General features: G+C 47.4%; 1 protein-coding gene across 2 annotated transcripts; it reads right to left on the bottom strand.

Annotated features, from left to right (window-relative positions):
- Positions 1-803: 803 nt before the first annotated feature.
- Positions 804-27,902, bottom strand: CA14 (carbonic anhydrase 14). 2 transcript variants are annotated; one of them, XM_081891848.1, is made up of 11 exons: positions 27,456-27,902; positions 17,379-17,399; positions 10,882-11,061; positions 9,681-9,823; positions 7,359-7,454; positions 7,133-7,199; positions 5,531-5,688; positions 4,400-4,526; positions 2,960-2,980; positions 1,821-1,905; positions 804-1,515 (listed from the first exon to the last, which is right to left on the bottom strand). In XM_081891848.1, the coding sequence occupies exons 1-11, from the start codon at positions 27,511-27,513 to the stop codon at positions 1,446-1,448; spliced, it is 1,026 nt and encodes a 341-aa protein (XP_081747974.1). In that variant the 5' UTR covers positions 27,514-27,902; the 3' UTR covers positions 804-1,445. The 2 variants fall into 2 exon arrangements, with proteins under 2 accessions (XP_081747974.1, XP_081747975.1); XM_081891849.1 differs by having other exon boundaries at positions 1,769-1,905; positions 27,456-27,886.

Raw genomic sequence — 27,902 nt, 5'->3', positions numbered from 1 at the left:
CATCTCCTCTATGCTTCGTGGCTCCTCCCTCCACCCCACATTTCAAAGAGATTATGAAACAGATTATTATGAACCAGGCAGAGGGCCTTCTCGGTAGTGGCGCCCACCTTGTGGAACGCCCTCCCATCAGATGTCAAGGAAATAAACAACTATCTGGCTTTTAGAAGACACCTGAAGGCAGCCCTGTTTAGGGAATTTTTTAATGTTTGATGTTTTATCGTGTTTTTAATGTTCTGTTGGGAGCCGCCCAGAGTGGCTGGGGAAACCCAGCCAGGTGGGCAGGGTATAAATATTATTATTATTACTATTACTGTTACTATTACTATTAGCTTTTCTCACGCTACCTAAGCTAACAGACCATCCCCAAAGCGTAACACTAATCCGAAGCAAGCATAAAATGAGCAAAGGTTTGGACCAGCTGTCCCTCAAATCCACGTTTATATCCCCTAATATTCCTTCCTTCCTTCCTTCCTTCCTTCCTTCCTTCCTTCCTTCCTTCCTTCCTTCCTTCCTTCCTTCCTTCCTTCCATTGATATAGGTGGCAAACCTGGTTCTCCCCCCCTCCTCTTTTAACCCACACAACAAACCTGTGAGGTAGGCTGACAGGCAGCTACCAGCCTAAGTTCGCCCACTTCATGTCCGAGCAGGGATTTCAACCCTGGTCTCTTCCCGGTTCCAAGACACTAACCACTACCCCACACTGCCTCCCCAAAATAGATTTGTGCCCCATCTCCCCTGTCTCGCCCACCTCCCTTTCCCCCACCCCAAATCCAAAGCAGTATGCAGTCACTGAGGCAAAAAGAGGGGAAGAGATTTTTATTTCTTTTATAAAGTGGTTAGATGGAAACACTTTGCTCAAAAGGGGGCTCAGTCTACATCTGTTTGCAGCTGGCTCCAGGAAGAAATGCGATGTGTATGTGTTTTAAATCCATGAAAATAACAAGAATGTGTCTGATTCTGATTCCCCCCCCCGGGTGGAAAGAAATAGCAAACTGGACAAACCCAAAACTCTTTGTACATCTGTTCCTTGTCAAACCTAGCAGGCTTTTTTCTTTTTAAACAACCTGGATTTTCCTCCCTTCTTATCAGCCTTGCATCTCCAGTTGTTGACCCTGTAAACTTCCTCAACTCGTCGGTTGCGCTGGCTGATGGGAATCGGAGTACATTATCTGGAGGGCATCTGCTTGAGAGAAAGGCCGCCCTAAATTCCTGCTCTCTGGGCAGAACAGAGGTGGGGGTCCTTTGGCGATCCGGGTGCTGCCAAACTATAACTCCCACCAAGGGAAGGGGGAGTTGTAGTTCCTCAACATCGGGAGGGCCAAATTTCTGTGGACTCATCCGCTGCCCTTCCTGACCCTGCAAAATGCGTAATTTTTGCGTGTGAGTGAGGGCAAAGGAGGAGGAGATGGTTCAGAGGGAGCCTGTTTGCGCCGCGTGTCAAGGTGTCAGTCCAGAACGGCTCGCCGGGAAGAAGATGTGAAGACGACGCCCTTTTGTTCCTCCATCCTCTTCTCCCTGGTTGAGAAGGAGGGAGGGCGAAAGTCAGGGAGGCAGCAGAAATAATTTTTTGAGATCCTACAGCAGCTGCTCTAAGGCGCTGGCTGAACTACAGTTCCCATTGCCACTTGCTGAGCCTAATGGGAGTTCCCCAGTCCTGATAGGGTCTTAAGAGCCCTGCCCCCAAATTAGCACCCATCTCCTTGGGGGGGGCATGTCTGGAGTACCACTTGTTGTTTTTTTTGGCATCAAGTTAACCAGGGGGGGATACCTCCTGCCGGAAGAAGGAACCAGCTCGGCCTCAGTCTGTGTCCGCATCTCACCGTATTCTCTTCGCCACAATCCAGCCGGCGAGGAAAATGCCCAGGCAACCCAAAATCACCCCGAAAATGATGGCCACAATCTCACCTGGAAGGGAGAAAGAGAGAGAGCGCCATTCATGTTTCTTCTTCTGAATATTTTAGACTGTCTCCTACAAACCTCTTAGAGGCCTTTTGTCCTCATAAGCGGTGTATAAATTTTGTTCAATAAATAAAATACAGAGTCCCAAGTTGGCCAGGGGCAGGGGGTGGAATGTGCATAGCTTCCTCACTGAGGACTAGCGCAGTGGAGCAGCTGAAGAGGCTATTTCTTTACATACTTGCTTGAAACTCTGAAGAAGAGAATGGAGAGCGCTGTTCTCTCTCTCCTGGGATATAGGAAACTGTCCTTTCTGCCGCCCAGCCACCTAGTTCAGTAGTGTCTGCACTGATTGGCAGCAACCCTCCGGAGTTTTGGGCCGGAGTCTCTCCCAGTCCTGACAAGGTGCCGGCGGGGACTGAATCTGAGTGCCAAGTAGCAGGCACTCTAGCACTTTCGCTTAAAAGCAACAGTAAGGTTCCAGTCCTCATGGTTCTTCAGGAAGGGCTGGTTTAAATAGGAACAAAGGAAGCTGTGTTATACAGACCCCTCTAGCTCATTATTGTTGGCACTAACCAGTCTATCTGGATATGTTGATGAGACATTATGCACGCTCTATCCCTGAGCTTTGGCACTTTCCTTAAAAACAAAGCAGGATTCTAGTCCTCAAGATTCTGAGAACACAATTCTCCTAACCCTTCCTGGAGATGCCAGAGGTGGGGACTGAACCCAGGACCTTGTGGATGAACAGCAAATGCTCTTCCACTGAGCCAGGGCTCTGGGATGTTTAAATAAATATTAAAATATTAAATAAATATTTCCAGTTGCGGTCGCCTCTTCCACCCTGCCACCTCAATGCCCCCTGCCCAGACTCTGCAGGGTTTGTGACCATCCCCAGGCCCTGCCTGGCTCCCTCCACAGCCCCCACCCTCCATCCCATCATGTCAAGCCACCACCCTCTGCCATTCTTGCAAATTTCACCACCCCGCTGATAACACCTCCGGGTGACCCCTTCATAGAGCAACTCCATCCATCCCGCTGAACGAACAAGAAGTCCATGTACCTGCAGAATATCCTGGTGGCCCTGAAAGGTAAAATGAGGAGAATTTTCAGTGTTCTGATACATTATATATATGATCTCTTTCAGCTTCTGCCTTCTGGAAGAAGGTAAAGGTAAAGGGACCCCTGACCATTAGGTCCAGTCATGGCTGACTCTGGGGTTGCGGCGCTCATCCCGCTTTATTGGCCGAGGGAGCCAGCGTACAACTTCCAGGTCATGTGACCAGCATGACTAAGCCGCTTCTGGTGAACCAGAGCAGCGCATGGAAATAAAATCACACATTCTACTCATGTGAAAACACCAGGCAAGTCCCATAAATAACCCAGAGATGCATTTTAAATAAAAGGACACGTTCTACTCATGTAAAAACACGCTGATTCCCGGACCGTCCGAGGGCCGGATTTAGAAGGCGATTGGGCCGGATCCGGCCCCTGGGCCTTAGTTTGCCTACCTGTGCCTTAACAAATGCAGGACCCATCACCTATACCCAAACCTCACTGTGCATATTCCCTTTGTGGCTGCTGGGCTACTTTTTGTCCACTAGAGGGCGGCACCTCCCTGCCTGTTTTTCCCCACCATTCCTAGCTGGCGACTTCGCCCAGAAAGAGGAATCATTGCTAGTCTCTCAGACAGCTTCAATTACCAGCTCAGCGCATCGAAAATCAACAGATTTGCAGAGAAAGAAATGCCATCCCCCTGCTCACTGCTGCAGGTGAAGCTGCTGGGAAAGGCGCAGTCGCATGGCCCCGGTTGAAAAGTTGGCAACCATGATGCACAAGGAAGGGCCGTTATGCCAACTGCTCACTTTATTTATCTATTTGTTCCTTAACGTCTCTGCCCCCCACCCCCCGTCCTCCCATCAGAGTGAAACCTTTGGCTGCTGCGCGGAAGACGGAGCGAGCTTCCTTTCTCCTGCTCCGGAGGGTAGGACTCGAACCCATGGCTTCAAGTAACAAGAAAGGAGATTCCGACTAAACGTTAGGAATAACATTCTGGCAGTGAGAGCTGTTCGGCAGTGGAACCGTCTCCCCTGTGAGGTTGTGGACTCTCCTTCCTTGGAGGTTTTTAAGAAGAGGTAGGGTGTCCATGTGTCATGGATGCTTGAGCTGAAATTCCTACATTACAGCGGGTTGGACTAGATGACCCTTGGGTCCCTTCCAGGTCTTCGATTCTATGATTCTAATTGCTCGGTTGCTTTGCATGGGAAATCCTTCCCGCTGCTCCATTGTGTGGTTGTAGGGGCTGCTACCTTTCCTTGGGTTGCTCACCAGCCCCTCCTCCTTTTACACCTCCCCAAGGTGGGGTTGTGGGGAGGGTTGGTGAGCAACTGGAGAGAGAGCCTTGCATGTACATCTCCTCCAATATTTATCCGACTTACAGAGACAGACAGAGAGATTATGTGTGTTTAAGCAGAATTTTCCTGCACAAGAAGTTGGCACTCACCCACAGGGAAAGAGGCAAGAACCACTCGGCCATTCAAGGATTGCGGAGCCCGGAAATTATCCACGAGGAGCTCTGGGTGGGCTACCCCTTCCGCTGTACTATAGACAGATTTCTGTAGCTTCTCTAGCTGGAAGAGAAGAGGTAGATAAAGGTGAACTTGAGGCACCTACCCACCTTGGAAGAATGGCAGATGAAGGTGATAGACTATATGGGACTGGCAGAGATGACGAGCAGAATCCGGAACCAGGGAAGGGAAACAGCAGAAGAAGATTGGAAAAAATTTAAGGACTATCTAAAGAAATACTGCAAAATTAATGAATGTTAGAATGACGTTGGATTAGAAAATATGTGGTTATTAGCGATAAGGGATAAGTTTAAAAGAAAAAGAAAGGTTAAAATTAAGTGAAAAATAAGGGAAGGATTTGCTAAAGAATAATTGGGAAACTGGAATACAGGAAGGGGAGGCAAGAGGAAGTCGGGGAAGTAAGTTATAAGAAAATAAGGGTTGAAATTATATTTGTTTTTGTGGGGGTTTTTTATATATTTTTTTGTCATTTTTATTGTATTGTTTTGTTTTTGTTGTTATAAAAAACTTTTGAAACTTTAATAAAAATTTATAATAAAGAAAAAAGGTGAACTTGAGGCAATCCTGTCTCTGTACTGTGAGAAGAGGAACTCTCCACCTGTCCCCCCAAATAAATCTCTGCTTGTTGACCCAGAGTCACCCAAGGAACTGACCTTTCCATAGTTAAAAGCCCGCTCCTTATTTAATCTCCTCAACCCCTGTGAGATAGGCCAGGCTGAGAGGCTGTGACTGGTCTCAAAGCCGCACCCAGCAAGCTTCATGGATTTGAACCTTGGTTTCCCGGGTCCTAGGTCTAGCACTCTAACCACTATGCCACACTGGCTCACGAGCTACAACCCCCAGGATTCTCTGTGGCTGTGAAATGGGTACAAAACCAAGGGTAAGGTAAGATTCCGGCATTTCGGGGGTCAGGCTAGAGGACCGCTGGGTCCCTTTCCCATGATTCTAAATTTCCAGTGCAGCTCTTCCCCCACTCACCTAGCACTGAACATCGCTCTGGGTTTTCAGGGGTGAGCCTAAGGGTTTGTGTGTGGCAGAGAAGGTACCTGGGCAGCCGAGAGCTGGACGGGCTGGTGGAAGACAGTCCACAGCACGCTCTGGAAGCACGGCGGGGTGGTCAGAGAGCCGTTGTAGCGGAAAAAGTGGCCCAAATGTAGTGGCAGGAGGTCGCGGACGTTGAACGGGGCAACGGTGGTTTTCTGTTCTGTCCGGGAGATGTGAGCAGAGGAAAGAGAGGAGAATGAAGTGCCCATACCGAAACAGGACAGCTTCAGTGGCTGTTTATCAGCTCCATCTGGTACACAGGATGAGACGCTCCCTGCCCACAGTCTGTCTTGCCAGAACGGTGCATGCTCCGGTTATGTCTCGCTTGGACTACTGCAATGCGCTCTATGTGGGGCTACCTTTGAAGGTGACCCAGAAACTACAACTAATCCAGAATGCGGCAGCTAGACTGGTGACTGGGAGTGCCCGCCGTGACCACATAACACCAGTCCTGAAAGACCTACATTGGCTCCCAGTACGTTTTTGAGCACAATCAAAGTGTTGGTGTTGACCTTGAAAGCCTTAAAAGACCTCGGTCCAGTATATCTGAAGGAGTGTCTCCACCCCCATCATTCAGCCCGGACACTGAAGTCCAGCTCCGAGGGCCTTCTGGTGGTTCCCCTACTGCAAGAAGCCAAGTTACAGGGAACCAGGCAGAGGGCCTTCTCGGTGGTGGTGCCTGCCCTGTGGAATGCCCTCCCACCAGAAGTCAAAGAGAACCCACAACGCCACCCGCGTCCCTACAGTTCTCTGATTCTATGTGTGATGGACTCGGACTCAGGCTCGGGCTAGGAACCAGAGGAGTCTCAGTCCGCACCGGAACCTTTGCCTCAGGCGGCAGCTGAACCTAGTCTGGGGCCTGATTCTGAAGAGCCCCAGTATGCACAGGTTCTCCAGCAACAAACACCAGCTGGGCCAAGTCAGGGACCAGAGCCTGCCCTGGCTCCAGATGCGGGGATTCCCTCGTTGCTCCAGCTGGGCCATCACTTACAGCTGCTCCACTACCAGTTGGGTCAGGGGAGGCTGAGGCAGCCTCTGGGTCTAGTAACCCACCAACGTCTCCCGAGCTGCAAAGACTCGGGTCTGAGAGAAGGAGAGACCTGAGTACTCGCAGGAGGAGTGCTCGCCTTTGGGCAAAACAGGGAGATGAGTCACCGGGGGATCAGGACCTGCCGCTATCCCGACAGAGATAAAAACTGTCGGACCACACCCCAAGTTGCGGGAGCAACATTGCTGTTTGCCAGAAGCTGCCTGTGATCCTGTACCTGACCATGCCTGGTTTCCTGCCTTGGCCCTGTCGGACTGACTCCTCGTGGAACCCTTGGATTCGGGACCAGACCTGGACCTCGTGACTCGGGTTACCCCCAGGCCCAGCACACTGTGTGCCATTAGCTTAATCCAGCAGGGCTTTTCTAATGAAACCTCCAGCTCTAGAGGCAGTCTATTGTCATTCCTAGGTGCTCAGGGGTATTTGACCACTGGGCGAAGGGGATGCTGGACTAGACGGGTCCTCCTTTTTCAAACGCTGCTCCTTTTCACATTCCAAATCCCATTTCACACACACACAACCTGCCTGCCCTGATTGCTCTAGAGGAACGATTCACCTGCGTACTGGATCTTGTCCAGGAGGTCCAGGATGTGGTCGTAGGCAGGGTTCTCCGCATCGCCGGCCTGCCAGACACATTGGGGAGAGAGGAGACCGGACGGGTGAGCTATTGTTATTTACTTATTTCTGTGATGCCCTGAGAGGTCCCTGCCCCAGAGAACATACACAAGCTTCATTTGGGCAGCTTTTCGGGTGCATTGTGGCTTTGCTATTGTAATGCTTACCTCCAGGAAAACGCCCAAGACCGCCAGCCCATCTGGGTGGTGCATTGCCAAACTCACGTTGCTGTATTTCTCTGAGTTGTAATGGACAACGTGAAGCTGAGAGAGAAAGAGAGCGAGAGAGAGATTGAGAAAGAGAATCAGGAGATCTACTGCATGAGGCTTAGTTAGGGGCACAGATTATTATTTTCATTCTTGCCCTGTAAGTCATTTTCAGGCACTTTTGTGTAAGAAGCAATAGGTAAATGTAATAAACCAGCAGCTTCAAACCTAGTGATGCTCGGGAATTCTAAGAAACAAACAAACAAAATCGGTCCAATTTTTTGAACTCGGGGCAGTTTTGAAAGCGGTGCTTAAATCAGTGCGGTTCTGAAGTGAGCGGTGAAAATCAGCACTGGTGGGTTAAAACCAGCGTGCTTTTGAAATCGGCGGTTAAAATCAGTGCCCGCTTCGACGGTCCAGTCGGCCATCTTGATTTCAAAATGGCGTCCAAAAACACGAGAAGAAAGCCTGCTTCTCGGTCTCAGGAACCGTCGTATGGTGTCACCGGCAGTGACATCTTAAGGGGCGTCCAAATGCACTGCGAACAAACAGCCTTCCATAGCAGGGAAGAAAATTACAAGGATGAGCCGTCGTCCTGCCCCGGGTGCAAAAATGTCCCACAGCAGCCCTGTCCGTCCGTCCCCCCAAGGCATTTCTGATTCCCTCAGAAAACTCGTGGCGTCTGCTGTGAGTTTTAAGCCGGTTACCCGTCTACTGCTGCCATGGCTGGGTCAGCCCAGGTCTCCTTCAGCGCTTGCTCTGACAAAAGAACTTCAGCCATTTCCCTCCCTTCTTTCTTCCCGCGCTCTTAATTCTCACTGTCCCGGGTTGCCCTCATTAATCTCCCACCGCCCCTCCGTGAACTGGAGGGATCTTAAATCCGGCCAAAGTCCTCCATCTTTCTGGAGCAATTACACAAATTTGCAAAGGTGGCTCGGCCTCCCTTCTCAGGGCCTGAAGCTGCCCAGAGGAAGGACGCTAAATCTCCTGCGTCGTGCTTTTTCGTCGCACGCTACCTGGTTATATTTTCTACGAAAGTGCAGTTTTGTAAAAATAAAAATAAAACAAGTGTGTGTGAAAGAGGGAGGGAGAAGTGAACTTGTCAGTTCCAGTGTCCTTCATCTTCTCATTTTTCCAATCTTAAGTTCAGTGTGGTGTAGTAGTTAAGAGCGGTAGACTTGTAATCTGGTGAACCGGGTTCGATTCCCCACTCCTCCACATGCAGCTGCTGGGTGACCTTGGGCCAGTCACACTTCTCTGAAGTCTCTCAGCCCCACTCACCCCACAGAGTGTTTGTTGTGAGGGAGGAAGTGAAAAGGAGGTTGTGAGCCACTTTGAGACTCCTGAAGGGGAGTGAAAGGCGGGATATCAAATCCAAACTCCTCTTCTTCTCTCCGCATTCACTTGAGTAACTATTTTTAAGTTCCCCGTGAAAATTCACCAGCAAATTTTTAGCACAGATTTCTCCTGATTCATACGTTTTTAGAGAGTCCGTGTGGTTAGAGCACTGAAGAAACCAGGACTCCAATCCCTGCTCAGCCAGGAAACTCAGTGTATGACCTGGAAGGAGGTGTGGGGTGGAAGTAGTCCCTGCCTCTCAGCCTGATCTACCTCACAGGGTTGTTGAGAAGGTTAAATGGGGAGGAGACATGTGTACGCCACCTTGATCTCCTTGAAGTGTGGGCCTCAAGAATAAATAAATATCTGATAAAACGAAATAACTACATGCAATCTTGCCTAACATGCTTGTTTCTGCAAAGCCTCCTCAAGTTAAACCTTTTTGCGTGTCATTTCCCAATATATCAATTTTTGTGCGTACTTTAGTATATATACTTTAGTATATATAGGGACGCGGGTGGTGCTTTGGGTTTAATCACAGAGCCTAGGTCTTGCCGATCAGAAGGTTGGCAGTTCGAATCCCCGCGACGGGGTGAGCTCCTGTTGCTCGGTCCCGGCTCCTGCCAACCTAGCAGTTCAAATGCACGTCAAAGTGCGAGTAGATCAATAGGTACCACTCCGGTGGGAAGGTAAACGGCGTTTCCGTGTGCTGCTCTGGTTCACCAGAAGCGGCTTAGTCATGCTGGCCACATGACCCGGAAGCTGTACGCCGGCTTCCTTGGCCAGTAAAGCGAGATGAGCGCCGCAACCCCAGAGTCGGTCAGAACTGGACCCAATGGTCAGGGGTCCCTTTTTTAGTATATGCATTTTCGTACATGTGACTTGGCTGGAGGACTACAGGGCAAAATTTGGAGGAGTGTGAATGTTTTGCTCTGGCCTACTTACTTCTGCTGGGAAGGGCCTCCCGTCCACCTTGTGCTCTGACCCTTGAAGGCTCCCCGTCCTTCCCCAGTGAAGGTGCAGCTGAACAGCCGTAAACATCTTGGGCAAACCGTGCAGTTGCATGCTTGGGGGCAGCGACATCTGCACTGCAAGAGAGAGAGGGAGAGGGAAAGATGCCACAAGGTCTTCAGTCTGGTGGTTGCAAACCCTCCAACCTTTCTCCGATCAAAACAGAGACATCCCATTCCATAATGATAATTCTATTATTTATACCCCACATGTCTTACTGGGTTGCCCCAGCCATTCTGGGCTATATACAGTCATACCTCAGGTTATGAATGCTGCGGGTTGCGCATTTTCGGTTTGCGGACAGCGCCAAACCTGGAAGTACCGGAACGGGTTACTTTCGTGCTAGCGCATGCGCAGAAGCGCAAAATGACATCATACGCATGCACAGAAGCACATCATGCACATGCGCAGACGAGGCGCTGTGGGTTGCAAACGTGCCTTCCGCACGGATCACGTTCGCAACTCGAGGTATGACTGTATATAAAAACATAATAAGACATTAAACATTTTTTAAAAAACTTCCCTATACAGGATTGCCTTTAGACGGCTCGGGGGTCAGATAACTGCATACCCTCCAACATTTTTCCAAGGGAAATAGGGCCGCCCTAAGGAAAAGCGGGACATTCCAGGATCAAATCAGAAACCAGAACAGCTTCTCGAAATCAGGGATGTCCCTGGAAAATAGGGACACTTGGAAGGTCTGTGGTTGGATGCGGAGAACCATTGCATTCTTCATTACAAGAAGAAGGATTATTATTTGCAGGTGCAAGGAGAATGGATCTTGCCCTGGAGTTGCCAGGTGAACAACTGGCCACATTTCGTCGCCACGGTAACGGACCAGCATCTTCCCTGGTACAGTGGTCTCCATGGCGACGTGGAGGGAAGTCTTCCTGGCATCTGAGATTTTGCAGGCCTGGGCTGTAGCCATGGGCCGACCGCTCTTCAACAAGGTGAATATACATGACAGACGTGTGCTAGCTTCTTATATTTTTCTATTTTTATGTATCGAATCTGTCTTTCCATCCTGCAGCACTCTGGCAGGGAGCATTCCCTAACCCCAGGAAAATAGAAAATACAGATGGCAGATGGTGTTGGGGAAAGGGGGACTGCCTTTAAGTCCCATAAACAGCCTCACCTGTGTGTCCGTTATTTATTAGGGTGAAGTCGTCGCCTCCTGGATTCCGATACCCCGACGTCTCAACCGGAGGCAAGGAAGGGTCGTATTGGACTGTACCCGTCTCAATATTGATAGGGGACTGAGCTTTCCACCCACAGTCTGGGTAAGTGTCCGGCCAGTGCTCCTGTCCATGGGATCCTGAGAAGGAAGAGTATAAACTGTTACGTACTGAAGTTCTCACCCTGGGCCAGCAGGGGGATATTGTAGATAGTTATGCAAATAAGGGATCGAAAATGGCGTTCAGTGATTGGATAGTTTTAGAAAATTGTTACAGTTACATTGTACTGGAGCTCTATATAAGCAGGCTGGCTGAACCCTCCAGTTCTGTTCTGTTCTGGCCTGTGAATAAACAAGAGCTGTTTGAAGAATCGCTGTGTCGTCTGATATGTTCACCCACAACTTAACATAAACACTGACCACTGAGGCAGCAACGTGCTTGTGGGGGGGGAGAGATTCGGGGCAGATAAAAGAGCATCCTTCTTCACACGGCGCATAGTTAAACTATGGAACTCCCTGCCACAGGAAGCAGCGATGACTGCCAATATGAATGGCTTTAAAAAATGGATCAGGCAAATTTGGGGGGGGGAGGCTATTGATGGAAACCACAGGAGAGGAGAATCGGTCCTGTGTTCAAGTCCTGCTTGTGGGTTTCCCAAAAGAGGCATCTGTTTGGCCACTGTGAGAACAGGATGCTGGATCAGATGGGCCTTTGGCCTGATCCTGCAGGCACTTATTCTGTTTTAAGGGAAAATCAGGAGTTGGTAAATGTACGACTTTGAACCATCTCTCTCTCTCTCTCTTTTCTCTCTATCATTTAATTTTTATTAAGTTTTTCTATTTCACATTTTAGAATCTTCATTTAAACAACTTTAAAATATCAGTGACTTCCCTTCTTCCCTTTCCATGGTTCAGTTTGCATGCCATATTTTACATAAACTAAACCACTCAGTATTGATTTTTTATGATTAACTATGCAGAGCTAGATAGATTAACAAGCAGAATTCGAGACCAAGATGACCAGAAATTTCAAAAAAATTGGAGTAAATTTTGGAAATATATTGGAACGGATATATAGGAGGAACTGGCGGTATTAGAAAAACTTTATCAGCTAATAACTATAAACTTTAATAAACTAATTACGCTACCTGGGATTTATTTGATACTTACCAAAAGGGTGAAGGGAAGTCAAAGGCTAAGTAGAGCCCAAGGTTTATATTATTTGTTGGTATGATTGTACGTTTTTCTTTTTGTATAGCATGAAAATAGGATGAATAAGTCATGTTAAAATGTTTATTTTTGTATGTGTCTGTACTTTTTTCTTTTTTTTTCTTTTTCTACAAATTCTTGAATAAAAATTTACTTGCAAAAAAAAAAGTATTGATTTTTTATGCCCATCAAAACTTATTTACACTTCTGAATTTATCTTAATGCTGCCAATGTTTCCATATGTACACAATCTTCACCCATATATTCAATAAACATTTTCCAATTTTCTTTAAATGTATATTCTTCTTGTTCTCTTATTCTATAATTTAAGTCTGCAAGCTGTGCATATTCCATCAGTTTAAGGTGCCACTCTTCTTTGGTTGGGACCTCGCTTGTTTTCCATTTTTGGGCTAACAAAACATGCACCGCAGTAGTAGTACGTAAATATCATTTTTTGACACCTGGGAATTTCTGTCTGAATTATCCCCAGCAAAAAGTGCTTTTAAATGTTTTTCCCCGATTCATTATGGATCATTTCCCAATACCCTTTTACAATTCCACCACATACGATAGGACTCAGCCTTATTGCATCTCCAGCATTTGACTAATTCAGCCCTATACATCTTAGTAAATCTACTCGGAGTTAAATACCATCTGTAAATTATTTCCAGGTAGTTCTCTTTCAAGTGCTGTTGCACTAGCAGATGGCAGAATTTAAACGTTAAAGGTAAAGGTAAAGGTACCCCTGCCCATATGGGCCAGTCTTGACAGACTCTGGGGTTGTGCGCCCATCTCACTTAAGAGGCCAGGGGCCAGCGCTGTCCGGAGACACTTCCGGGTCACATGGCCAGTGTGACAAAGCTGCATCTGGCGAGCCAGAGCTGCACACGGAAACGCCGTTTACCTTCCCGCTGGTAAGCGGTCCCTATTTATCTACTTGCACCCGGAGGTGCTTTCGAACTGCTAGGTTGGCAGGCGCTGGGACCGAGCAGTGGGAGCGCACCCCGCAGCAGGGATTCGAACCGCCGACCTTTCGATCAGCAAGTCCTAGGCGCTGAGGCTTTAACCCACAGCGCCACCTGTGTCCCGGCATTTAAACGTTGCAGGTCATCAAATTTAGTAAGCTGGAAGGACCATCCATCAATATTTCTAAACCGCTTTAAATTCTGGAGTTTCTAAGCCAGCATACATAAAAAATGAAAAAGCATGGGACTAAAAAAGATTTATTCAAATTAACCATAAAAACTGACCCTGATGAATACACAGCCAGCATCTGACCACCCCCAAAATCTGTGCCACTGTCCACCGCGCTGCCACCCACAAAGAGTTTGTTGTCTGTCCTCATCTGCTTCCTAGCATTGGCACCCAGTGCCAGTTCCACCAGTAATAAGGGACGTCTTTTCCTCGCCAAAAAAAAGGCAAAAAGGCAAGTCAGGTCCTCTCTCTTTCTGTGAAAGAGGTTTGCTTCTGAATGCCCCCCCCCATGCAAGGCAGGAGAAACACATCACACGCTCCCTTGCATCTGAATTCAAGCGCTCGACTGGCTCTGTGCTGGCTGCAAAAGTTTTCTTTCCACGCGGGGAGGCAAGGATAAAGCTGTTTGCTTTTTCCCTGCCTGGCACAATTGTCATTCCGGTGGCCTCAGAGCTTAAAATGACAGCAGCATAGGAGAGCCTGTGTGGTGTAGTGGTTAAGAGCAGTAGACTCGTAATCTGGGGAACTGGGTTCGAATCTCCGCTCCTCCACATGCAGCTGCTGGGTGACCTTGGGCCAGTCAAACTTCTCTGAAGTCTCTCAGCCCCACTCACCTCACAGAGTGTTTGTTGTGGGGGAGGAAGGGAAAGGAATTGTTGTTGTTTAGTCGTTTGATCGTGTCCGCCTCTTTGTGACCCCCTGGACCAGAGCACGCCAGGCCCTCCTGTCTTCCACTGCCTCCCGCAGTTTGCTCAAACTCAAGCTGGTAGCTTCGAGAACACTGTCCCACCATCTCGTCCTCTGTCCTCCCCTTCTCCTTGTGCCCTCCATCTTTCCCAGCATCAGGGTCTTTTCCAGGGAGTCTTCTCTTCTCATGAGGTGGCCAAAGTCTTGGAGCCTCAGCTTCAGGATCTGTCCTTCCAGTGAGCACTCAGGGCTGATTTCCTTCAGAATGGAGAGGTTTGATCTTCTTGCAGTCCATGGGACTCTCAAGAGTCTCCTCCAGCACCAGAATTCAAAAGCATCTATTCTTCAGCAATCAGCCTTCAGCTCTCACTTCCATACATCCCTACTGGGAAAACCATAGCTTGAACTATACGGACCTTTCTTGGCAAGGTGATGTGTCTGCTTTTTAAGATGCTGTCTAGGTTTGACCCATTGGAAAAGACATACAGATGACTAAACCTGAGCCCATGAATTTCACTGGGTCCTACTCTGAGTAGAGCTTCGTTTGGTGCAGCCCTTTGTTTTTCTGCAACTATGAGAAATGAATGAGGCAAGTGAACAACCTATCAGGGCAAAATTTGTATTAAAAAATATATTTCCGGGAAATGAAGTCCTCGCAATTTCCCAGCCGTCGCTCATGCTTCTCAAGCCCCGCCCATTGTAGGAGGGGCCTGGGGTGAACCAATGAGAGCTCAAGAGCCTTCCGGGACTTTGACACCATTCTGCTTGGTCGTTGCCCCTCCGGTTTTCGCCAACAGGTGAACTAACTCACGATCATAGTACACTGTTTTCTCCAATTTTGGGGTCATTTTTGATTATCTGCTGTTCAGGAGAGGTGAAGACATCAATATCAGCTTGTCTTGCAGGCTCATAGACTTGTTGGAAGAGGCCCGAAGAGTCATCACAGGCAATGCAGGCATCCCAGTTTCTCCTTTTTTCAACATTTGCAAATTTATTTACCCTTTTTTTAAAAAGGTACTGGTCCTCATGAAAAATGACCAGCATGTTAAGGCAAATTTATTCCAATATGTGCACTTTACCCATGTGATTTCCCTTAATAGAATACTTTCCTAAAACATTATTTTCACAGATAGATTGTGTGTGTGTGCGTGCACGCGCAACTTTTAGGGAAACAATCACACACACCCCAAAAGCATCTCCATGCTTTGCTCTGCATATGCATTTTTGAACAGGTTTCTTCGTCAGAGACCTGTATTGCAAAATTCAGAGAATTCCGAATTTTAAAGAGTGGCCGTGATTCGCTCTGCAGGTCATTTTGGGAAAAGCAAATTCAGATAGGTTCACCTTTAAACGCGAACCAAAGAGAACTTCTCCCCCATCCTTGCAAATAACGCCAATCCCAGCTGAGGGATCTCAGCCGGCCTTCGCCGCCGCCACGGCTAAGCCCTTTTCAGCCCTTCAGCATCAACAATGCCTTTGTTTCTTTCCCATGAGTTGGCCACTCTGGGTGAGCTTAAGGGGGGGGATGGAACTGGATTACTCCCCGTGAAAGAGGATCAAGCTTGCTTGGCTGAGTGCCGCAATGCTAACCTCATTGGAACGTCGCCGGTTCCTTTGCTAATTGGGACGGTGATTTGGTGCAGAAGGTTTTAGCTGGGGGAAAACAGCAGAGCGGCTGTAGAAAACACACTCAGGAGTTACAAAAGGGACTTTGGGGGTTTAGAGGCCAGAGGGGAGAATTGTTTTTTTCTCTCTCCATGTAACACAGCCGTTCCTAAACTTTTTGGGGTCTCCCTCCATCTTGGAGGGACTCCACAAACTCATCCCCAGTGCCCCTTGTCCTGCCCTATACAAATCATTATTCAGAATAACGGTTTGCACGACCCAGTAAGGGGAAAATACTAACATGATAAAATTTGAAACAGCAACAACTAGTTGCACATTTATTCAAAATCCAGTGGAAACTATTTGGTTTGATTACTTTGGCAAAAGGGGGATTTGATCCAGTGGTACCAGCCTCGAAAGATTCCATCAACGGGGTCTCCGAAAAATCTTACACATCACTTGGGAAGACAGGTGAACTAATCAGTGTACGGGAAGAAGCAAAGATCTCCAGTGTCGAAGCAATGATTCCTCAACATCAACTTCGTTGGCCTGGTCATGTTGTGCAGATACCTGATGATCGTCTTCCAAAGCAACTACATTTATCTATTCTGAACTTAAAAATGGAAAGCGTAATGCTGGTGGTCAACAAAAGAGGTTTAAAGACTCTGAGGGCAAATCTAAAAAAATGTAGTATAAACACTAACAACACTGGCCTGCGAGTGCTCCAGTTGGAGAACAGCCTTTACCAAAGGTGTCATGGTCTTTGAAGACACTCAAACTCAGGACACAAGGGAGAAACGTGCTAAGAGGAAGGCACACTTGGCAAATCCACACTGTGATCAACTCCCGCCCAGTAACCTATGTCCCCGCCGTGGAAGGACGTGTGGATCCAGAATTGGCCTCCACAGTCACTTACAGACTTCTTGTTAAAACCATGTTTATGGAAGACAATCTTACTTGGCTATGAGTGATGGCCAAAGAAGAAGGACAAGCTTTGCAAAGTCTGAGTCATTTATCTCTCCAATGCCCCCCCCTTGCCTCTTGGCACCCTGTGGGTGATCCCACCCACCCTCAGGAAGCACCACCTCTCAGTGGCATAGCGTGGGGGTGCAGGGGGGGCCGGCTGCACCAGGCACAACATCTGGGGGGCGCTCGCACTAGCAGCTCTCTGCCCCTACTAAAATCCATGGGTTAGGGGGCGCAAATTACTTGCCTTGCCCCGGGTGCTGACAACCCACGCTACGCCACTGCCACCTCTTGCTTTGGGAACCCCTGATTTAATCTATTTACATCCTGCCTTTTCCTCAAGTTGGGATCCATATTGTTGTTGTTTAGTTGTTTAGTCGTATATGACTCTTCATGACCCCATGGACCAGAGCACATAGTTGTCTCCACTTGATCCTTGCAACAAGCCTGCAGGAAAGGTTAGGACAAGAGTGAGCGACTGCCCCACAGGTCACCCAACCAGCTTCATAGCAGAGTGGGGGATTCGAACCCTGGACTCCTAGGTCCCCCTCGAACCGCTACACCATGCTGATGCCATAGGGAAAGAGGGCAGCTAGGCAAAGACATTCTGTGCATGCTCAGGAGCTTATCGTCGGACTACACAGCCTGGCATTGCTTCATTGGTGCCACCTGCAACTCGGGGAGGGAGCCTCCTTATACGTGGCGCTGTGGCAAACTTACCACTGGCAACAAAGGAATGCATTTGAAATTCTGGAAAGCAAATTCAGACACCGGGAGGAGGAACAGCCTCTCCTTACCTTCGTATGTCCAGTGGGATCCTGCAAATGGAGAAGAGAAGTGGCGAGTCAGTGTTGCTAAATCTAAGCATCGTCAGCAAGAATAACCATGTATAAGTTAGATAAAAGAAAGGACTTATTCACACAACACATAGTTAGACTCTGGAACTCCCTGCCACAGGAGGCAGTGAGGGCCAACAACATGGGGGTCTTTGAAAGAGCATTGGTCAAATTCATGAGGAGAGGGCTATCAATGGCTACTAGTCATATTGGCGATGCTCTGCGTCCGCAGTGAGACGCAGCGATGTTTCTGAATACCAGGTGCTGGAAATCGCAGGAGGGGAGAAGGGTCTTGGGCTCAGAACTCTGTTTTCCTCTATTGCCCTCCCTCCCCCCCAGCAATGCCCCATTGCAGGGCAAGAAGACACCAGCCCTCCCCTGCTGCTGTTCACCCGTATCTTATAATCTGAGGTAAAGGTAAAAGTAAAGGTAAAGGTAAAGGGACCCCTGACCATTAGGTCCAGTCGTGGCCGACTCTGGGGTTGCGGCGCTCATCTCACTTTACTGGCCGAGGGAGCCAGCGTACAGCTTCCGGGTGATGTGGCCAGCATGACTAAGCCACTTCTGGCGAACCAGAGCAACGCACGGAAACGCCGCTTACCTTCCCACCGGGGCGGTACCTATTTATCTACTTGCACTTCGTGCTTTCGAACTGCTAGGTTGGCAGGAGCAGGGACTGAGCAACGGGAGCTCACCCCATCACGGGGATTTGAACCGCCGACCTTCTGATCGGCAAGCCCTAGGCTCTGTGGTTTAACCCACAGCGCCACCCGCATCCCATAATCTGAGGTAGACTGCATCTGATCCTGAGGTTCCATCTTGTCCTGTTAAGACACCTTTTGGCAGCCACAACTGCTCTCTCCCGCGCAACCCCCATCATCTCATGATGTAATCCCCTGTGGCATTTTGAAAAGTTTATTGGCCAGTACCTCATCCTTGCCCTCAGAGAGGTTCTGCCCTTTTGAGCTGGCTCCTTTCATACGTTTTGTTTTTTTAAAAAGACGAAGGAGCTTTTACAAAAGGTCATTCCATCCCCAGGGAATGTTTGAGAATCTAAAAAGCCCATCTCCGATTACACTTCGGGAAAGCCGGTGGATACTTTTAAATTTATTTGTAGCCGAAATATACATATCTATACATATACATGAATGCATGTATGTAGAGAGAGGGATATGCTAAATCACACCTGGGACCTAAAATTGGTGAGCAGTCAGTTGCAACAGAAGAAACCTGAGTCGAAGATGATAAGCGAATTGGAATTTCGTTCCATGCCTGAAAAGGAACCCAGTCCCTTGCCAGGGATCTGATTTGCAGGAGAGTTTATCTCGGGCCGCTGCTAAATTTACCTCGGTCGCGTGAACTTGGAAAAAAGTGGGGGAGAAGGTCTTCCTTCCCTCCCCAATAGCTTGGGAGAAGTTAGGGCTACAAGACGGGAGATTCCTGCAAGAGGAAATTCCGACGAAAGAAGAATGGCAGACAAAATTAACGGACTACGCAGAATTAGATAAAATGACAGGGAGGATTCGAAACCTGCGGGACCAGAGATTCACAGAAGATTGGAAGAAAAATACGAACTATTCGAAGAGCAACAAATTACGCTAGCAGGACTACAAGAAGTTTTGTAAGGAGAAATATATGAAACGTTGCAAAGTAGAGAAAGAATAGAGGTATTCGTTATGAGATTTAAATGTAATAGTGAAAGTAAGAAAGGTAAATTAAGTGAATAGATTGGAAAATGTTCAGATGTAGTTGATGGGAGTCAAAAAAATTGTGTAAGATGCAAAAGTATGTTCAATTATTGTTGGAAATGATGTGTTAAAAATCTAATAAAATTTATATAACAAGAAAAAATAAATAAAAGGAGATTCCGATTCAATACTCGAAAGAAATTTCTGCCGGAAAGAGTGGATTTGACAGTGGAACCGACTCCCTCAAGAAGCACCATGAACGTCCTACGTTTGAAGACTGGCAGATAAAGATGGTAGAATATGTGGAGATGGCAAAGCTGACGGGGAAGATCCGGAATCAGCGAGACGAATTGTTTCAAAAGGACTGGAGCAAATTTATATTCTATATGAAAGAAAATTGTAAACATTTGAAAACGTTTGTAGGTTTGAAATGCTTTGTAATGTGAAAATAAGGAACTGATTTACATATAAGGAGGTAATCTTTATAAAAAAAAGACGTTTTAAGGTAAAAAAGTGGTTATAGAAATGCGAGAATTCAGTAAAAGATGTGTGGAAGTCAGAAAGAGGGACGGAAGGAAGTCGATGCTCTGTTTGAGCAATGCTTTATGTCATAGATTTGTTCAATGAGATGTAATTAAATATGAAAACTCAATAAAAATTATTATTAAAAAAAAAGAGGTGGTGGACTCCCTCCTTCCTTGGAGGTTTTTAAGCAGAGGCTGGAAGGCCAACTGTCATGGATGCTTTAGCTGAGATTCCTGCATTCCACGGGGTTGGACTAGATGACCCCATGGTGTCCCAACTCTACAATTCTTTGATTCTATTTCTGTGACCTCATATTCAAATCTTTCTGTCATAGCATAAGAATGCCAGCCGAACCATAGAATCATAGAGCTGGAAGGTCGTTCGTCCAACCCCCTGCAATGCAGGAATCGCGGCGGAAGAACCCCTGACAAGCCTGTTTTAAAAACATTCAGCCTCCGACAGTGGAAGGAGGTTGTAGCCATTGCGGCCGGCGGCTCCTCCAGCCAGAGCAAAGCAAACGCAGCCAAGAAGAGCCTTGCGCCACCTGAAAGTTCGCACATTCACATGCATCAAACTCGCCTTGTCGGTTGCGTGAATCCCCAGCTTTGCTGCCTTCGCTCTTGGCCCGAAACTGCCCAGCTGTAACTTACCAGGAAGTTTGACTCTATTAATCTAGGCCCAAATCAAGACAACAGGTTTTTTCCCCTCCCACCTCTAACAGATGAACATTAACAGGATGGTTATGTCAGCGCCAATGTCCGCCGCTGTAAATGGTCACTCTGCATACCTTGTGAGCATTTCAACTTTATAGGGGATTTTATATACGGTATATATATAGAGAGAGAGGCTACTTTTAAAATGAGGCTGCATTTTAAATTGCATTTTAACCTGTATTTTAAATTGTTTTTCCCCCCCCCCTATTATGATTTTACTGTAATTCTACTGGTGTTAGCCACCCTGAGCCCGGCTCTGGCCGGGAAGGACAGGGCAGGGCATAAATAAAAATTATTATTATTATTATTATTATTATTATTATTATTATTATTATTACTATCAACAGGCTGTGTTTTTTGTGGGGGCGAAATTTCTATCTGGCCTCACTATTTACATTTCCTCTCCCCCTCTCTACACCCACGTGCTATGCGTATAAATCCCCGCCAACAGGATGAAGTCCACTCCTTTACTCCATAGCCAATGACCCATCTACTCCAGCGTCTCATGCTGGCCAAATGACCCCCAAAGAACGTAGGAATCAAGATAGACTGCCTCTGGACCTGGAGGTTCCATCAGAAGAGCCAATGGCTTCCGTCGCACGTTCCCAAAAGACTTCAATGCAGGCACCAGGCTGAATTTTGTCACGAGAACATAAAAAGAGCTTGAGGGATATAAGGGCAATGGTCCATCTCTCCATCAGGCAAGGAAGCTCCCTGTGGCTGCTGAGTCAGTATCTGGGATCCTGCCACGGGCTGGGCAGGGGCCAGGAAGCTGAAACTGGGTCTTGATAGACAAAGGGAGCTGGGAAGTCATTTTTTTTAGGTATTTCTTGTGAGAATAAGAAGAGCCTGCTGGATCCGGCCCGCCCAGTCCAGCACCCTGGTCTCACCCTGGGGAAACCAGCAAACAGGATACAAGCACAAGATCAATCTCTCCTCCTGAGGTTTCCAGAAACTGAGATTCAAAAGCATCGTTCCCTCACAGCAGCAGAGCAAGTTGATCGGGCGCCTGGGGTGGTGCATGTGCCCTGCACCCAGAGGCAGGGCCAATAATAATAATAATAATAATAATAATAATAATAATAATAATAATAATAATTTATTATTTATATCCCGCCCATCTGGCTGGGTTTCCCCAGCCACTCTGGGCGGCTTCCAACAGAATATTAAAATACCGTAATACATCAAACATTAAAAGCTTCCCTAAACAGGGCTGCCTTCAGATGTCTTCTAAAAGTCTGGTAATTGTTGTTCTCTTTGACATCTGGTGGGAGGGCGTTCCACAGGCCGGTGCCACCACCGAGAAGGCCCTCTGCCTGGTTCCCTGTAACTTGGCTTCTCGCAATGAGGGAACCACCAGAAGGCCCTCGGCGCTAGACCTCAGTGTCCAGGCAGAACGATGGGGGTGGAGATGCTTCTTCAGGTATACTGGACCGAGGCCCTTTAGGGCTTTAAAGGTCAGCAGCAACACTTTGACTTGTGCTCGGAAACATACTGGGGGCCAGCCGGTGCAGGATGTCCCGTGGTATGTCCCACGGAGGACCTTACAGTCTGCAAATAAAAACATCTTGGAGATCCTGGGCCATAGGGAGGTTAGGCTGGCCTCAACGAGAGCCAGGGCCTTTTCAGTACTGGCCCCGATCTGGTGGAACGCTCTGTCCCAAGAGACTAGGGCCCTGTAGGACCTGACATCTTTCCGCAGGGCCTGCAAGACGGAGCTGTTCCACCAAGCCTTTGGCCAAGGCACAGTCTGACCCCCTCCTTCTGTGAACCTCATAAAACTCTAGCCCAACGGTTGCCATTAATTTGATTCTGAATTGATTTTAGAATGTATTCCAATTAATTGACTATGATTTTATGTAAACTGTGCTATTTTTACTGTTGTTAGCCCGCTCTGAGGCCGGCTTTGCCTGGGGAGGGCGGGATATAAAGAAAATTTTATTATTATTATTGGGGCAGCGGGCACCAAAGCCACTGCATCACTCCCAGGAGAGACACGTGGCTTGGGCGCGCTGCAGGCCTCGCAGTGAGTGCCGCCCGCCATTTTGTCACCCCCCTCATTGCTGATACCCGGGGCGGCCCACTCCCCACCGCCCCCCTTCCTCCGCCCCCGCTCCCTCCGACTGTGGCAGCTGAGCATCGCCATCCTGGCTAGTAGTATCTCCCCCTCTGTGAATTTCCAAATCTGCTTTGGAAAGCATCCAATTTGGTGGCCTGTGGCAGGGAGTTCCGTAGTTTCTTTCCATCTGCCCTGAACCTTCCAACATTCAGCTTCACCGAACGCCCACTGTTAAGTTGTGGGTGAACATATCAGACGACACAGCGATTCTTCAAACAGCTCTTGTTTATTCAGAGGCCAGAACAGAACTGAACTGAAGGGCTCAGCCAGCCTGCTTATATAGAGCTCCAGTACAACGTTACTGTAGCAACTTTCTAAAACTATCCAATCACTGAACATCACTTTCGATCCCTTATTTGCATAACTATCTACAATATCCCCCTGCTGGCCCAGGGTGAGAACTTCAGTACATAACACCCACGAGTTCTAGTGTTAGGAAAGGAAGGGAAAACCTCTTTCTGTCCTGCCATAGCTCGGTTGGTAGAGCACGAGGCTCTTAATCTCAGGGTCGCGGGTTCAAGTTCTGCATTGTGTAAAAGATTCCTGCATCGCGGGGGGTTGGACTAGTTGACCCTCAGGATCCCGCCCATCCCTACAGTTCTATGATTCAATTATTCTATCCACTTTCACCATGCCAGGCCCAGTTTTGCAGACATCTGTCATGTCAAAAGAACAGGATGTTGTGTGAGTTTTCTCCACAATAAAGCTGTTCGTTTCTCACCTGGAGGACGTCCGGCTAAGACCTCTGAGAAATGCAAACACATGCAGAGCTTCAGCACATTTTCCATGCACTGTTCATGCTTTAAGCCTCTGTTTCTGAGAACCCTGTTTTTGCCCCAGAGCTTTCCCCGTGAAATCCTGCTCTTTCCCACTAAACCAGAGCAAACAGCTATCCACGCGAAACCCAAATTGCCGTTTGTTGTGTTTCAGCGGCAAAAAAGAGTGCTTGGATCTGGGCAAAATGGATATGCCTTTTAAGATGGTTTAAAGAAAAATGGTTTAAAGAAAAAATCTAGACAGCATCTTAAAAAGTAGAGACATCACCTTGCCAACAAAGGTCCGTATAGTAAAAACTATGGTTTTCCCAGTAGTGATGTATGGAAGTGAGAGCAGGACCATAAAGAAGGCTGATCACCAAAGAATGGATGCTTTTGAATTCTGGTGCTAGAGGAGAGAGTCCCATGGACTGCAAGAAGATCCAACCTCTCCATTCTGAAGGAAATCAGCCCTGAGTGCTCACTGGAAGGACAGATCCTGAAGCTGAGGCTCCAAGACTTTGGCCTCCTCATGAGAAGAGAAGACTCCCTGGAAAAGACCCTGATGTTGGGAAAGATGGAGGGCACAAGGAGAAGGGGAGGACAGAGGACGAGATGGTGGGACAGTGTTCTCGAAGCCACCAGCATGAGTTTGAGCAAACTGCGGGAGGCAGTGGAAGACAGAAGTGCTTGGCGTGCTCTGGTCAATGGGGTCACGAAGAGTCAGACACGACTAAACGACTAAACAACAACAACAACAAAGAAAAATATCTCCCTCTCGCTCTCAATCTCCTCTTGAGTTAGGTTGGCCACAAGCCTCTTACATGTCGAAGAGGTCTGTCCAGTTAGGGCTGGGGGGGGGGAATCCCTTCCTGTAAACCAGCGGTCCTCAACCTGTGGCCCCCCAGATGTTTTGGGACTACAACTCCCATCATCCCTGACCACTGGTTATGCTGGCTAGGCATGATGGGAGTTGTAGTCCAACAACATCTGGGCACCCACAGGTTGAGAAACACTGCGTAACCCTGAAGAGATGCTGGAGAGTTGCAGACAAGACTGAGTGAAAAGGACCCAAGCGCCCGACGTGGTGAGAAGCATCTCTTCCTCTTTAAATCATCCGTCTGTTCACTAGCACCTCGCTTTCTCTCCTGCGCAATAGTCCGGCGAGAGAGCCCCAAGCGGGAGGTTCCAGCTTTGATCCCCAGCATCTAAGCCTGAAACCCTGCAAAGCCTCTGCTGGCCCGTGTAGGCAATATTGAGCTAGGTAGACCAAGGGTCTCTCGGTCCAAGCCAGTTTCTGATGTTCTTGGGTACCAGGCTGCATTTTGCAGGCCTCAAAAGCCTTTATTTTCTGAACACGGCTCTTCTATGTGGAAGTATATTTCTCCCGAACACGTTATCTGCTCTGCTTCGTCAGAGCTCTGCTTTGGCGTTTTCTTTCTTTTTATTTCACAGTATTTGATACGATAATCTTTATTGCCATTGTCCCATACAGAAAAAATCTACATCAGACATTCAAAAACCAACAAGCCTGCTATCCCAGCTATCCCAGCCTAGGTAACCCCCTAAAAACTCTGATACCCCATTTTTAAATACAATATACTCCCATATATTTACCTTTAAGGTAAAGGTAAAGGGACCCCTGACCATTAGGTCCAGTCGTGACCGACTCTGGAGTTGCGGCACTCATCTCGCTTTACTGGCCGAGGGAGCCGGCGTACAGCTTCTGGGTCATGTGGCCAGCAGGACTAAGCCGCTTCTGGAGAACCAGAGCAGCTCACGGAAACCTTGTTTACCTTCCCGCCGCAGTGGTACCTATTTATCTACTTGCACTTTGACGTGCTTTAGAACTGCTAGGTTGGCAGGAGCAGGGACCGAGCAACTTGCGCTCACCCCGTTGCGGGGATTCGAACTGCCAACCTTCTGATCGGCAAGTCCTAGGCTCTGTGGTTTAACCCACAGTGCCGCCCGCATCCCTGGAGACTACCTTACACTGCGTTTAAAACCAAAATCTCATTTGGATTATTCTCCGCTATTTCCTGCTAATGTATTATTATTATTATTATTATTATTATTATTATTATTATTATTATTATTCTCGGCATCATCATCATCATCACCTGGGTGCAAAGGTGTGGACAATTCCAAATAAACAAACCACTTCCTGTTCTTTTAGGTAGAGTGTGGGATGTCCACTCCTCAGATTTTGAGTCATTATCCTCTCTTGACTCCTTGAGAGTTTTGCCTAGGAGGGTGGAAGGCAGAGTGTGTTGTTGTTGTTGGTTGTTGTTGTCACACACCTCTTTGCCCTGCCCTTTGACACTTGAGATAGATATTTACAGGATCCACCCTAGTCCTTCAACTGCTTTCAATACAGTCGTACCTCGGAAGTCGAACAGAATCCGTTCCGGAAGTCCGTTCGACTTCCAATACGTTCAGAAACCAAGGCGCAGCTTTCAATTGGCTGCAGGAAGCTCCTGCAGCCAATCGGAAGCCGCGAAACCAGAGTCGGACATTTGGCTTCCGAAAATAGTTCACAAACTGGAACACTCACATCCAGGTTTACGGCATTCGAGAGCCAAAACGTTCAATTTGCAAGGCGTTTGCGACCCAAGATACGACTGTATTGAATTTTAAATTGCTGTAACCTGCCCTGCAATCTGGTGGAGAAGGGTAGGCAAGAAATAATGATAATGGTGATGATGATATTAATATTAATATTAACATTAATAATAATATCAACAATAACGGAAATAACTAATATTGATGACTTGTTAGTAACATCTTACAATGACTAGTAATTTATAATCATTAATAGTAAATAATAAAATCAGATAATAATAACTAGTAATATTTATTATTACTGTAAGAAAAATAACGTTTAGTAGAGGTTGCAGATCATAATGGATTAGTCTGCCAGAGCAGTTCCTCCTTTCCCCAGTCCTAAATTCAGTTCATCACACGCTTGCATGTGCCCACATTAGTTTTGTTTCTTAAGCCCTCGTGAAAATTCACCAGCATTTTTGTGCATATTTTTTGCACTCAAAAAAAAGCACACCTTTTGACATGCAGTTTCTGCTGACGTGATTTTGTAGATTCCTCTGGCCAATGCATGCACTTTGTGGACACTTCACCCCCCCCCAAAAAAAAGGTACGCATTTTTTCACTTTTTTGGGTTGGCTGGTTTGTTGTACAGCTGTGTTGCAAAATTCAGAGAAGGGCAATGTCAAACGATAGTTGTGTTCCTGTACTGTCTTGGGACGCGTCATGCGGGAAGCAAAATTCCTCCCCTGTGCCAAGTTAGGAATAGCAAAGTATATGTCCTTCTATATTACATTTGTTAGCTCTGGTCTAAATGAATTATTATTACTATTATTATTATTATTACGATGACGACTTACATTTGTATTCCACCTCTCCTTCAAGGAGCTCACGGTGGCTTACATACTTCTCTATTTTATCCCACCCTGTGGAACGCCCTCCCACCAGATGTCAAAGAGAAAAATAACTACCAAACTTTTAGAAGACATCTGAAGGCAGCCCTGTTTAAGGAAGCTTTTAATGTTTAATGTTTAATAGGTTATTGTATATTAGTGTTTTGTTGGAAGCTGCCCAGAGTGGCTAGGGAAACCCAGCCAGATGGGTGGGATATAAATAAATTATTATTATTATTATTATTATTATTATTATTATCATCATCATCATCTGCACAACGACCCTGCGATGGAGGCTGAGCTGAGAGAGGCAGTGTCTGCCCAAGCAAACACCCAGTAGCCTACTGGGGCTTTGAACCCTGGTCTCCCCCAGGTCCTAGTCTTCATTTAATTCCCACAACCCTGCAAGATTGGTTAGGCTGAGGTCACTCAGTGTGCTTCAGGGCCAAGTGGAGATTCGAACCCTGCTCTCCCGGGTCCTAGCCCAACACTCTAACCACTAAGCCACACTGGCTCTGGAACAAGAGCAAAGTCTTTGCAAATGCCCTTCAGGGGACACGTCTGTAGAAGAGGAATAGCCGGCGTTTGCAAACGTAGCCGTCGATTCCGTCCGAACGCTGATCACTTGGGGGTTTGTTTGTTTGTTTGTACAAAAAGAGTCGGGGCTGCTCTATTTATTTGGGGAGAATTAGGCTCTAGCCATCCACAAACGGTTGACAACAGAGGCTCAACTGCACCTCGTCCCAACAGAGGGGAAATCCACCCGGCGGCAAAAGAGCAGAAATTATCAAGGTGATCACTTACCGCCGCTCCCAGTCCAAGCTTGGGGCAAAACTTGCAGGAAGAGAAGAGCAAGGAGCATCTTGCAATGCCAGAAGACAGGTGGATGAGGATTTATTTTTAAATAGATGGATGTTCTCTGGTCCAAATAATAATAATAATGATTGCCTTTTTATGCTTCTTTCCACTGTGGCTTCCCAGTCTGCGCAAAGGTATATTCAGTTCCCCGAAGCAGAATGGGTTCGGATGGATGTCCAGGTCACCACGAATGAGATCTTCCTTCTTTTTACCTTGTCCTCTCCCAGGGAGTCATCGGAGCCACTTTGCCAACCACCCAAAAAAAAAAAACAACCCTGGACGTTTTTTATTTTGTTTTTAAGGTAGCTCTGAGTGACAGAGGGAGTTTGCCCGGCGCCCCAGGTCCCTGCTCCTTAAATACGTCGTCCACAGAAGTCTGTGGAGTCGCAACGG

The sequence above is a fragment of the Podarcis melisellensis genome, assembly GCF_964234715.1.
Source record: "Podarcis melisellensis genome assembly, chromosome: 16".
Classification (NCBI taxonomy): Eukaryota; Metazoa; Chordata; class Lepidosauria; order Squamata; family Lacertidae; genus Podarcis; species Podarcis melisellensis.
The sequence above is the reverse complement of the archived record's forward strand: the minus strand, read 5'-3'. Positions and strand labels throughout refer to the sequence as shown.

Coding starts and splice junctions, on each gene's coding strand:
- CA14 (XM_081891848.1), bottom strand. CDS start 27,513: ATGCTCCTTGCTCTTCTCTTCCTGCAAGTTTTGCCCCAAGCTTGGACT. Junction 7,200..7,358: donor TCTTGGGCGTTTTCCTGGAG/GTAAGCATTACA, acceptor TGTGTCTGGCAG/GCCGGCGATGCGGAGAACCC. Junction 1,516..1,820: donor ATTGTGGCGAAGAGAATACG/GTGAGATGCGGA, acceptor CTTCTCAACCAG/GGAGAAGAGGATGGAGGAAC.